This window comes from Pseudomyrmex gracilis, unplaced genomic scaffold (assembly GCF_002006095.1).
Source record: "Pseudomyrmex gracilis isolate BER0280 unplaced genomic scaffold, ASM200609v1 scaffold_64, whole genome shotgun sequence".
NCBI lineage: Eukaryota > Metazoa > Arthropoda > Insecta > Hymenoptera > Formicidae > Pseudomyrmex > Pseudomyrmex gracilis.
In genome coordinates this window covers 157,630-171,010 of record NW_018020648.1, presented here as the reverse complement: position 1 = coordinate 171,010, position 13,381 = coordinate 157,630, and the positions used below count along the sequence as shown (strand labels likewise).

Below are 13,381 nucleotides of genomic sequence, written 5' to 3'. Positions count from 1 at the left end.
GTTATCGCGTGACGATGGTTTTTAATTACATAAGTCCTTTGGTAAGCGGAAAATTGTTTTTTCTATATATATATATATAAAGTCAACTAAAAATAATCTAAAAACTAAATAATGTATATATAATTTTAACCTGATTTTTATATATGTATAATATATAATTTGAAAAATAGAATATAACTAATATAGAAAAACATATTCAAAACTTAAAATATTATATATACATTATGTTTTAGGACCTTGGGAGAAAAGAAAAAAGTGTGTTGTTTTTAAATCGATTTTTTTATTTTACTTACTGCTTACTAAGAATACTTTTTACAAACAAAGTTTTCACCGCGGTAACAATCGGGGTTCGCGATTAAATAATCTGTACTGTTACTTGCGTACTCATGCACGTAGAGAGATAACATCAGTAAAATTAATGCGCGATAACCATATTCTAGATAATGCGAGATATATTTGAATAATGACAAGGACGTTGAACAAAGTTATTAATCGAATAATTTCACGAGTACGAGGAATATAATTTCACACATCACATCCAATTTACGATACCATTACAGTGCGGACGTCGATAAAGTTCATTAATTATTTCATATATCTAGAACATCAAAAAAACTGTGTATATACATATATGTATATATTATATATCCAGTGAGAGAGAGTGCGTAAATGCTTCGTCATTGCGCAAAAAAAGCCCATTGTTTACGTACGCGCAAATTTATCGAATCGAAGGACATTTTAAGTTCGAACGGCGCGCGGTAAATTCTATCTATATATTCCGGAAATCGATATTCTGACAAGCGAGAAGCCATATCGTCGACAAAATTTTACCGACAGTTCTCTTTCGTTGTTAGTCTTTTTTTTTTTTTTTTTTTTATCGAATATCGCGTATCATAATTCGATAAACTCGCGATAAGAATCGTTCTTGTTGCTCGTCATTTGTCTCTAACGTTCTACAGACGTAGGTAATTAATTAATTCTAATCGACAGTTTGCTCCTTTCTAGATTTTAGCCACAACTAACTCGACAGATATAGCAAGCTCAGACACAAGTATTGTCTCAGAAAGGAGCGAGAAAGCTACGCGACTACATTCGATTTTCAAATCCCCGACGCTGTTTTGCTGTGTGTGCAAAAGTCGTAGATAACTTTCTTTTATTTTTGTTTTTTTTTTTCGCGTCAGTAATGGAGGATTTCGATATAACAATATAATTAGATATCGATACACTCGTTTTAACAGTCTCGATACGTTTGTCGTCTCAAACGAGATTTCGTTTGAGACGGTAAACATTTATTAAACAGCCACACTCCTAGCTCGAGTCGATAAGAGAGGAAAACGCACGCGGTAACCCCAACGGGGGATAGCATCCCTACAAACGGTTAGGCGGGCCTGAGAGCGCCGACCATGTCCCCCAACAGTCGTTCCACGCTGACATCACCGACCGTCGGTTTGAACAACAACTCGTGCAGGGTGGCACGGCAGAGTGCACGCGCCGGCGGTAATAGCAGCAACAATCGACCAACCCTGCGCGCATCCCTCTCGCAGAACACCGCCACCGTTTGCTCCTGGAGCGCCGCCACGCGCGTCGGTTCGCAGAGATTTCGCGACTCTGCGGATGATGTTCAAAAGGTATTTATCACAAAGAGATTTACACTTAAAACATTAACATGACGTTAATTTGAAACAAATTAAGATCATAATGAGATATTCATAGAATCTTCAATATTCAAAAACACGGTTCGATAAAAAACATTTTGAGATAAATTTAAGACGCGCGCGATCTAATCTTCATCCTAAACCATCCATGAACCGTGGGTTTTCGACGCATTTTATTTGATTTTAAAACAAATATCAAAAATATTTATTTTAAATATATTATTTTAATATTGTTAATTAATATTTACAAAAGTTTTGTAAAACTTCTGACATCTTTCAAGTTTTCCATTATATTCTTTATTTAATCAGTTTTTTACATAATTTATTTTTAATAAATTTCAAAGAAAGTTCCGAAAAGTGCTTGAAAAAAAATCAAAGATTCAGAATTATGTTAAATATAAGATCGCGACCTATCGGCCTAAGTGGAGATCGATCTTCGCTAATAAATCATTGTTCGAATCGTCGAAATTTATTTTGGAAATAAATAAATAAATTCGTCGAAAAAGAGAGAACATGAGAAAATATAGAAGTAAAATAAATCGCTCACCCGGTTTGAAGAGAACTATGGCCTTCAAGCACGCGTACTCCGAGTGATCCACCCTCAACGCGGCACACTTCGCCAAGAGTTCTCTCAATCTTCTCGCTTTGTCGAGAAGAATTTCTCTCCGTTCCAGGGGAATGTCCACGGACACCAGTGTGGTTTCGTCCACGGGAAAGTTCCATTGCGCGGCTGTCAGCACGAACAGCTCGCTCCACGACTCCTCGAGAAGGATGGTCTGGTCTCTGTAAGGGAGCTTGCAAGAAAAAGTTGTTTTTTTTATTACAAAGCTACTTTACACAGTCTCCTGTTATATCCGAATATTTTGATTTTTATTTTTCGTTACAAAACAGAATTTGTGTATCGAAGTCTTACTTGTAGAAAGGAATTTATACTCCTCGCCCATCTCACGGCGAAGAAAAGCAATTTCGCTGCGAATTCGTAGATGTTCTCGGTCGGCAGAAGGGATAAACTTGACATAGTGTATTCCGACGAAACGGAAGTGATAACTGGCGGAGCCAGACGGGTGTTTACCAGTTCCTCTACGACACAGAAACATCGACGCGATATATTTTCTCAATTCACGATCGCACGTAGAGATAAAAAAAAAAAATATTAAATTACATAAAAAATATATAGTTCTATAAATTAATTATATTTTAACAATTACATATTTTAATATTGAAACTCGCACACCTTTAGAATCGATTCTGATATCGACAGTGGCCGCCTCCTCGGAGCTGGTAACCTCGTCCTCCTTGGCGGTAGTCATGGACAAGGATTCCGGAGACGGTCGCGGCAAAAAGTGTGCTGTCGGGACGGCACATTTTTGATACGAAAAAAAAAACACACACACACACATCTTCGAAACAAAATATGATATTTGTTTCTTACCAACTGACGGCGTAAACGCTGGTACCGTAGGCTTGAAGGGAAACAAAGCGGGATACAAGAGAGGATGATAGGCGGTACCAGCGGGATGATAAACATTTGGAATGCCGGTATAAAGTCCCGACGGAGTTCTCCTCGCCGCCGCGACGAGAGAGGACGTGCTCCTTGGCGCTCGCTCGTGTTGCACGGCTACGAAAAAGGCGACAGAGTCGTTAAAATTCCGTGGTAACGTCATTAATTGCGAAAAACTGTGTTGAAAGTAGTTTCTCGAATCGGATATAATTTTCTATCAATATTTTATTTTATATGTTGTTTTTTTTTTTAATATTATCGTTTTAACATTGTTGTCCGCAACATGTAAAAAGTTCCGGACTTCTCAAGAGAGAGAGAGAGAGAGAGAAATAAAAAGAAAGAGGATCAAGGAGCGCAATGGCCCTTTAATGGCGGGGTTCCCCCCCCTCCGTTCGCTAATTGATATCTCAGCAATCAAGTGTTTGGATTATCGCTCGGCGCATAAGGGTCCCCCCTTCCCGGAGGTGTTTACAAAAGCTGTGAACGCCAGGCTGCTTCTGACACCGCTCGCCACCGGATCCCGCCGCTCGGTAAGCAGAAATATAGAGTTTCATGTGTGAATGTGAGGCGCGCTCGCGCGAGTGTATGCGGACACACTTCGCTTTCTCCAGACTGTTTCCCTTCTGTCGGGCGAGAACGTCATCCGCGCATTGTAATATCCCAACCCGCGACACTTCGCGCGTACATTCGGGTTTTGCTACGTGGTGGGTTTGGTAACGTCTAAAAGCTTCGTCTGTCGGTGCCATGTCTTTCCGAGTCTGTCGACGGAATAAAAGGTTCATCTTGTCTGTAGGTGAACGACACGAGCAGCTGATATCGCTAAATAATGCCAAATCAAAAGAATAAATATCAGTCTGCTATTTTTTTTTTTTTAAGTCTGTCACGCGAAATTTTATACTGAGAAAAAAAATTGGCGAACTTAAGGAAATTTTAATTGAGTGACCGATTAGTGACTGTCAATGATTATCGATCATATTCGTTGATCTACGGAAACATTCTGTTATTTTGACTCCTCATAAATTAAAAACAAAACAAACAACAACTCGAATAACAATTGACCGCGAGAACTGAAATAGTTGTTCGCGGTATTTTGTCACAGTATTTTTTTTCTTGGTGTAAGAAAATAGAGAAAGAAACGAGAAGTTTATTTTCGATAACTTTTGTTACAATTTGTCAAATCATATTACCATTTGTCAAAATGTAATTGTTTGTACATTAAATTAAGAAAAATTTTATTTTGAAAAAAATTAGGAGTGGGCAGGTTGTAACAATGTTTGTAATTTATTCGGAAGGTTAAACTTGCAACTTGCTTCTGAAATAACGCAGAAAGCGGGATGAGTTCGCGCTGCAATCAACCGCCGGTTTTGATTCCGCTCGAGCGTGTCATCTTCCAGAAGGTTCTGCGACTGTCAGAGAGAGTAGGAATACATCTCTTTTGCTCAGCCACTTCGCTTGGATATTTCCGTGCAAACATGTCAAGTGCCGTTCTGCGGCACAATTTGTTATATAAAAGAAATTGAAAAAAAAAAACTCACCGTCTCGCTTCATGTTGACCTGAAGGCACTTCGTGAAACGACAGGCTTGGCACTGATTACGCCGCGACACGTCCACGATACAGCGCCCGTTCTCTTTGCACACATAGTCCAAATTTCTGCGCATAAAAAATCTCAGAAATACACTTGCGTAATAATCCAGACAGCGCAAAAGTCCGAAAGAAATTATTTCAATTAGTTTTTTTCGACATTTTTGCGACGTCTTTCGGACTTTTGTGCTGAACTTTTAGCTCTCGATATTACGGTTTACTTTCCCGTAACTACTTGTGCGAGCACAATATCGGCTGATAGATTCGTAAGTTCGTTCTCGCGCGGCGTATAGCTTTAATTAAGCGAGAAGAGTTAATTACCTCGCGTACCTGCGGATAGACCGCTTGAAGAATCCCCGACACCCGTCGCAACTCGGAACCCCGTAATGCTTGCCGGAAGCCTTGTCCCCGCAGACCTTGCACAGCGTTTCCCCGCGACCGGTTTCCTCCATCCTCTCCTGTATTTTTAATAAAAAATATAGTGTTCAGCATATCCTTAAAAATAACAGACTATTATTATTATTATTAGATACTTCCGAGGAGAATTCGAGCTGAGAGTATATCGAAAAACGCGTCAAAATTTAGTTTCTAAATAAAATAATTTTTTAATAAAATATTCACGCAGTGAGATTTTGCGTCCGTTCTGCTATTGGCCGTTTGTAATCAGCTGTTGCGCGCGGTATTCGCTCTGGGAACAAACAGAAGAGGAACGGCGGAAGAAAGCCGAGGTTTAAAGTGACGACGAGACGTCGTCAACGATCGAAGTAGGAAATGTCTCAGGTAATTGCGTCGAGTCTTGCTAATGCATTGCCACACGACTCTGCATTATATATGCGACGAGAGAAGCGCATGCGAGCGAGTAAAAGACTCGAGTCTCCTCGTTATTTGTCATGGGATTTTGTTTCGCGACTCTACCTCGCGCGCTCGTAACCGCCGCGCTTATAGACTTCGGAAATGGTGAGTATATCGCGCTTACGTTACATTTGTGTACATATTGCACGATGTAATGCAACGTCGAAGATCGCCCGCGACAATTTCGCTTCGACGATTTTCCGCGCCGATCGATCAATGTCGCCGACTGTCTCTCGACGTTATTTTAACGAGCCGTTTCTCTCGTTTCGCGCATTGTATTACCGACGGCTTGTCTACGATTTTAATGATCGCGCTGCTACGCGCGAAAAGCCGCTTCGAGTGAAATAAATGGCGAACACGCGCGTGTTCTTCCGACGAAGTCGAGTTATTTCAAACATTGGAATTGGTAACATCACAGCTAAGAAAAATCGATATTAATTGTCTAAACTCTAAATTCTTGAAGAAATGTTAACATTAATTAATACTTATTTTTTTCAAAGTAATGTGGATATATTTTTGATTTTTTTTCAAAGCAATTAGAGTGCAGCCGCTTGGATACAGAATCTTAATGATTATTAGAAATTTATTTATTTAGAAATTAAAATAAACTTGTAGAAGCTAGTTTCGCGTAGTTAAATTCGAGAAGTTAATTTATTAGAAAATTGTTAGAAATTTATAAATTTTTGCATTTAGATTCTTATTTTGAAACATATCAAATAGCGGCAATTCGCAATATACTCAATATATTCTTTGTCTCAAGAGACTCGAATGAGACAAACGTGGAAAATTAATAAGGAGCGGTAACTAACTAATTAACGCCGTAGTCGTGCGTTGCATGAAAAAAAAAAAAAAAAAACGATATATCGCAAGAAGAGAACAGGAAATAAAATGTGCGAAAACCGAGTGACGCAAGTCAAGAGAGACCGCGGTTGTTCGTATGCGCGATGACTGGCACGCGTGGTTCGCGAACGCGCCGTAATGGCCGGAGCGAAATCGAAGGAAAAAAACCAGAGAGGGGGTGGGAGGGGTGGAGGTTATCCTCGCGCACACGGTCACAAAGTCGAGGAGCCAGAAGGTCGCGTGTCCTCCGAGCGACCCTCCTTGACAGCCTCGGGGAGGCGGCGGTATCACGGACTCCCTTTCACGTGACTTTGCGCGCCCCTCAGGACTACCCCGCCTCTCTTTCGCCCACCCCCAACCCTCTACCCCGCGAGTTCCGTCACGGATCCGATGGGCCACCTGTCCGTTTCCCAGGCTCAATAATGCAGCGCGCCCGACGTGGAGAGCATCGCGCTCAGTCGGCGGTGGTAAACCACCACCGCGACCCTGCGCCGCCGGCAGTTCCTGACGGACGCGGTGTGACCATTTCGCCGCGCCCTTAGACGAGACCAGAAATATACATAACTATTATCAACTCTCTCTCTCTCTCTCTCTCTCTCTCTCTCTCTCTCCCCCTTTTTTCTTTCCTCGCTTTTACAAAAGAGACTGACTTCTGAATAGTCAATCTTCTATTAGAGAAGAACTTTCGACGCGATCGTTCTCGTGCGCGCGCGGAAGATGTCACAATATTTTCATCATCCGATTTTTTTCGCAACAAGAGACCTCAGTAGATAGAGAAACGATGAATCGTATTTTCTGAATAACAAAACCTTATTTTTTTGCTATTTTGATTAAAATATAGTTTCCGTGTAAAAAGAACATTTTACTTGCTATAAAAATTTATATGTAACAATATTGTATTTTCCCCTTTCGTCTTGTTTTTATTCTTTCAAGCTCCTCTCCGCCCACATGATGTTAACTTGGCATATTGTAAGCTAGAGTATACCGGTGTGCAATTACACGGGGCGTATTATTTAACCCTGTTTGCACGAACGCGTGTCATGTCGCTTGCGCACGCACGTAACATATGTCGCCTTACCTACCTACGTCAAGAGTCGCGCGCAACGAGGGTCGGAGAGTCGGGGATAGTCAGATTTTCTTTTCTCTTTCAAAAACCGCACGCCAAAACTGATCAAAAAGAAAAGAAATTACACAAGAAATTGTTGAAAAAGAGAAAGAAACAAAATCGGAGCTGTGAAACATTCAAAAATGTTTTCCAAAAAGACGAGAGAGAAGCCGTTTGGTTGAGAATCTTTGTTTTTTTTTTTTTTTTTAAAAAGAAAGAAATTTGATTTACAAATAACATTTGAAGTTCAAAAGTTGTGTGACGAAACTGTCGCAAGTGTCAGCGGGGGTGTTACGTTCAATTTTTTTGAACTTGAAGCCCATCGATCATGCAAAGTTCGACAAGCGCGGAGCGGCTTTGCGCTCGCAAACCACTCGTCTAATGTCGATCCAATGACTTTTCGATAGTTTCCGATGACGCGACGCGGCAAGCAAAGTGTCGACGGCATGCGGCAGGACGTATGCAAATTTTTTTCCGCGTCACGTCACGTGCGTTCTTTCGCATAAAAAATGCTGATCGATCGCCGACCGTCGAATATATAGTGAAAATAGTTTTGCATAATTTTTCAGAGCGCAGCTGTGAAAGTTACGCAAAATGATTTCATTACGTCGCACCGAAACCTGATGATGAGATGACCCACAAATTTTCAAAGAATCATCGCTGTTAGTTTTTTATTAGTTTTTAAGATTCGAATGCTTTTTATTGGCTTCCTCATCAAAAATTTTTTAATATTCTTCCGTGTGAGGATAAAAAATTCTCGAGAAAAATCTCAAATTCGAGTTGTTCGCCGCTCCCTCTTTCTCTCGATATTAGTTTATAATGTGATTATCTCCGCGCTGTACACGCTTGTTATCCGAACGTATATAATCGGCACAAAATGAGTTTGTTGAGAAAAAAGACACGTGTGATGTCAGGAATCCTTCGTGTATCGTCGCACGTGTCGTGACGATGCTGACTAAGTCTCACCTGGATCTTCTTCGACCTTTTCTCTAGAAAATCCTTTTTCTTTTTTGTAACTCTCATGCCCTTTGATTTTTACTCATTTACCATAAAAAAAAAAAAGAATTGGTTGAGACCTAAACTGTTCGGATTATTTCAGACACACTGTTTCTTTTAACGACCACTAATTAAAATAAAAATTAATTTTTGCTCTCGATATTCCTTTCTATTTTTTATGAGAAATATATCGATTACTATTTTTAATCATTTTAAGACTCTTGTTTGCCAAATAAACAACAGGATATGTCAGGATGCACTTGAAAAAAAATACGCAAAATTTTTGCAAACTTTTTTTTTCCATTTAAACGATGTATTTTAAGGATGAATTCAACGATGATTTTTTAATTGTGTGTACTCGTGTGTTTTGACAATCAGGTACCGGAATTACCGGAACCGATTCGAGTTCCGGCAATTACCGAAGTTAATGACTGAGAGTTGTGCGCGCTTTTTCAAACCCGATCCTAATTTACGATTAGCCGCGACGATAGTTTCGGTTCCGTGCCGTGCGCACGTGCGCGCTTCGCACGGCAGTGATTGCGTGACACGCTTGACTACATTGCGTATATGAGACACTCGCTCACGCGCCGTATGTGCATTCGTGATTGATGGCGAGAACTTTTGGAGAGACATTTTCAGAATTTGTTTTTCCGACAAACATTTTTACACACTCTATTGCGATCCATTATGGCGCTTCTGCGCGCAAATAATTTGCACTTTGCATTGTTCTAAGTATTCATTTGTTTTAGAGAACTATATGAGAAATAGAAACTCTAATGAAAACCAAACGCGCCATTTGGTTCCCGCATTTAATTTCATCCAATTGGAGGGAGAGAATCAATTCTTTTCTCAGTAACATATGAAATATTTTACTCCGCAATTGCGCAACGAACGGCGCTGGTGAAACGTGCGAAGAGAGCGTCGATGCGCGTGTGTGCATTTGCGTGGTATCAAACTTCACGCATGGCCAAGTTTCGAGTCTCAACAATAAAGAGTCGGACGCTCTAATTCGCGACAACGGGTGTGGAACAGAAGAAGGTGCGAAAATGAAGCGTTGCGTGGGATTACGTAATGTTGCGTATTTTAGAGATACCGGAGATACCCCCGCACGGGTGTTTCTCCCCCCGCCTTTCGTTTAATTCTCTCCTTTCCGATCTCTTGTGTTAACGTTTGCCTTTTCCTGACATATGCGCCGGACTCGGACGTAATGACGGGTGTCGGCATGATAATTACACGCGCGCGACCGCCGGAAAACCGAGTTTACAGGTGTGTGTACTCATGGGGGGGATGACCAGCGGTAAAGCGGCGTGACTGCGACACGTGTCACCCGTTAATCGTCATCGTCGTCGAAGAGGCGACGTTGATTCCGTCCCAGAAGCTCGATGATGACATGTTGTGAACCGTAGCAATACTCGCGATCATCCCGGTCCGCGATCACACTTCTCGCATTTTATATATTTATTTGTTTTAATCAAAATGAACGCAGAGCAAACCAAGTTTTAATCTTCATAAATTAAGAAACATTTTACAGATTGAAGCGAGACGTTTCGAGCTCTTAGTTTCAGTACTTTTGCAATATGATATTTTAATTTGTTCTCTTCTTGGTATTTTTTTCTAATTAAATTTTTGTAAATTAGTTTTTGGGCGAGACTTTTGAACAGCTTTAGGCTGTGGCCATTGAGTGATATGCAATTGTTTTTTATTTTAGACTCATCTGTATTTTTATATTTTTTCTCATTGTCGTTAAATTATTCAGCAATGTTTATTATTATTATTATTATTATAAACTCACACAGATATGATATGCTAGAACACTTAAGCACTTACAATGCTTGAGGACAAGAGAGTTTAAGACTTATCGCGAAATATTTACTTTCAACATTCAACACATCAAGCATCTAAAAACTACTTCATCGTTAAAAAAAAAAAGAGAAAATAAAATAAAATCTCATTGCGTGTCACTGTAGATGTAAATGTCATCGTTTATTAAGAAAATTGTACTTACTTGTATTAGACTCTAAGTTCGGCGAGAATTCTTCTCCTTCGTGTTGTTCACCACAAATTTAAATTTAAAATTTATTTAATTTCAAATGAATATGTTTTAGCGCAATCTTTGTAGACGTTTTTAAACAATTAATCTCTAACTCGTTCGTCAAGTTCCATTAATTTTTCCTAGACTCAAAGAAAACTATTCGCGATAATTCGCAAATACAATTGCGTTGTGCTTCATCAACGCGTCACATTTGTTAAATTTCTTGTTTTTTTTTTTTTTAATTCTCTTTGTCGATTTATCGTAATAGTTGGACAGTCAGTTGTTAGGAAACTAGAGAACGACTATATGAAACACTGTCGTAAAACACGATCTTTTTATCATTCAAGTCGGAGCGAATTTGCACTGCGAGGATACGATTGAACTCGCGTTGTGGCGAAGACGACACGAGAGAGATCCCCGGGATCAACGCCGTGCGTAACAACCTAACAACACGCGAGATAACAACCGCGCAACTCCGATCTTCGGTGTGAGGTTCTTTTTTTTTTTTTACTCGAGCGTTCTCACGATCGCTTCTTATCGCTCCAAGCGAAACGTCAACTCGCGCGCGGGACGATCTGTAATTTTTACTCGCCGCGCGTTTACGGGCGAACTTGTCTGTGATGCTCGCGGAGGAAGAGGGAGTCAGCCGGCAAGGATTGGATTATCGCTCTGGTTCGCGAGCTGGGCGGACGCGTTGTCCGTTGACGCGAGGAACACGTGCGCGAGACGTCGGCCATCGCCGACGATTGGTCGACGGGCGGGGCCGGATCTCGCGATCCTCACAGGGGTCGAATGAACGCGCAAACCCTTAGACCGGGGCTTTCCCCTCCACACCGCGTCTTGCTCCTGGCGGTGAAACGCGAGCAGGAGTACGAAAGTCAACTCGCGCGCTATTCTTCGCTGCCTCCCTCCGTCTAATCGTGAAAGAGAACCACCACGCCGCGGGGTCGAACGGCGCATTATCGAGCGAACCGCGAGGAAAGAAAAGTGAGAGAGAGAAAAGAAGAAAAAAGGTAAGAAAAACCTTTATTTTACCATAAAATCGTATTCTCTTTTGCACTTACGAATAAAGAAGCGTGTAATAGAAAAACGAAGGAAGAAAAATATGAGTGTTAACAATTAGAAAAAAATATAATAGGCAAACAACAACAAAGTTAAAATTAAATTAAAAAGAAAAAGCTTCAAACACTGATTTTTGCAAACTATTTTTCTTTTTAATTTAAACAATGCATTGCAATTAAGCGCATGAAAATAATATGAGGAAAGACCGCGTAGAAAAAATAGGATATATATATCTGCAGTTGAAACTCTTATCAAAAGAAAACAAAAAGAAAATAAATTTTCATACGAGGCAATCGACTTTGATAGATCGATTTCAGCAAGGATAACGAAGATCTCAGATCTCATTGGAATATAACATTTCTGTTATCGTGTGTTGGAAGTGACCAAGTGGCATCTGGTCGTTTCTCACGGCGCCGGTTGCGACGTTACACAAGACGAGCGTAATGGCGCATTAATTTGGTATTCTCTCTGAATATTTTATTTATTATTTCCCTCAGAAATCAATGATCGTCGTCATCTCGAGCGATGCGCGATCAGACAATCGTTTTATGTCTATTTATGCGCGATGTCTGTGAACGAACTCGCCCGGGGGTCTTTTCAAGAGCTTACACGCGGAAGCGTGACACGGCTATACATTTGTGAGAAGCTGAAATCCATATTTTAATGCGCGTCTCTATACTTAAAGAATGTCTTTATTATTTCAACACTTCGAAGAAGTCTCTCGCGAGACCGGAGATTTAGTTTAAATTTCAGACACTGTGCTTGGCAAAAACAATTCAGAGAGATAAAAATGTTTCAAAACTTGATTATTTTTAAAGTGAATAATTGAGAATCATCTCGGGCTCTGTAAAATCCATTTTAAAGTTAATAGAAAGTAAAGTCTATAAAGAGCCATCGCGGGATGTTGTGCGTGAAAATATGACTGTGCATATATATATATATACAACAGACGTACTCACATTTTTGATTATTTTACCGACGCGATTGCGCGTCTTTTGTTGTTCCACGGGACTGTTTGTCGATTCTCAAAATAATCTCAGCGACAACCACTTGGGTGAAAAATTCGAGATCGAGTTAGCGGCGACGGAATCGAGTGCGCGGAATCGGAGCTATCAAGTTCTCGCTCCCGTTAATTTCAACGTGTGGAGAAGGGCGGGTCTGCGTTTGATGCCAGCAGAAGAAGATCCTCCGCAGATCTTCGAGTGCCTCTCCTCGATGTGGTGGCGGGAGCAGAAAATCGCGCTGAAGTGGTAACGGTCGGGCTAATGGCTCGGAGACGATATTTTGTTAAACAAGGAAACCTTTTACCTCCACCCCTGTCTCCTCTTCGAGATATCGCCGCGGGAAGACGCTTGACGCCAGGGACGCTGTGTGTCTTCTTCGACAGGACTACTACCGTCGTGCGGTAAATAAAATCTACCAAATCTTCAATACGTGTATAAGTACCGTGTTAAAAAAAAAAAAAAAACTATTTTATTTGCAACACATATAAACGCCTTCTAAACAGGTTCAATTGTAATTTTCATATATTGTGTGAATTTTATTACCTTTCTATCTCGGAAACATCGCAATAAAAAAAAGATTTTCGAACCTTTTTAATTTAAATTTAATAGATTTGTTAATTTTATAATTCGGGAAAAAAGTTCTGCGCGCGGACAAATTTTATATTAATTTACATATGATTAAATATTACACAATTATATATGATTGTAAATAACTAGATGTGGAATTTTTGTTTGCGTATAAAAAATTGTTT

The 13,381-nt window shown here is 40.3% G+C and overlaps 1 protein-coding gene across 1 annotated transcript; it reads right to left on the bottom strand.

The window, feature by feature from the left end:
* Nucleotides 1-1,378: 1,378 nt before the first annotated feature.
* LOC109854404 (nuclear receptor subfamily 2 group F member 6-like) lies at nucleotides 1,379-5,190 on the bottom strand. The gene is made up of 7 exons (XM_020427461.1): nucleotides 5,069-5,190; nucleotides 4,692-4,807; nucleotides 3,088-3,273; nucleotides 2,890-3,003; nucleotides 2,569-2,735; nucleotides 2,203-2,449; nucleotides 1,379-1,608 (listed from the first exon to the last, which is right to left on the bottom strand). Exons 1-7 carry the CDS (start codon nucleotides 5,188-5,190, stop codon nucleotides 1,379-1,381), a joined length of 1,182 nt encoding a protein of 393 aa, XP_020283050.1.
* Nucleotides 5,191-13,381: the final 8,191 nt, after the last annotated feature.

Excerpts from the sequence above, each read along its gene's own strand:
- LOC109854404 (XM_020427461.1), bottom strand. The coding sequence starts at position 5,190 with ATGGAGGAAACCGGTCGCGGGGAAACGCTGTGCAAGGTCTGCGGGGAC. Across the intron at positions 4,808-5,068 it reads TTCAAGCGGTCTATCCGCAG|AAATTTGGACTATGTGTGCA; the intron begins GTACGCGAGGTA and ends TTTTATGCGCAG. Across the intron at positions 2,736-2,889 it reads TATCAGAATCGATTCTAAAG|AGGAACTGGTAAACACCCGT; the intron begins GTGTGCGAGTTT and ends TCTGTGTCGTAG.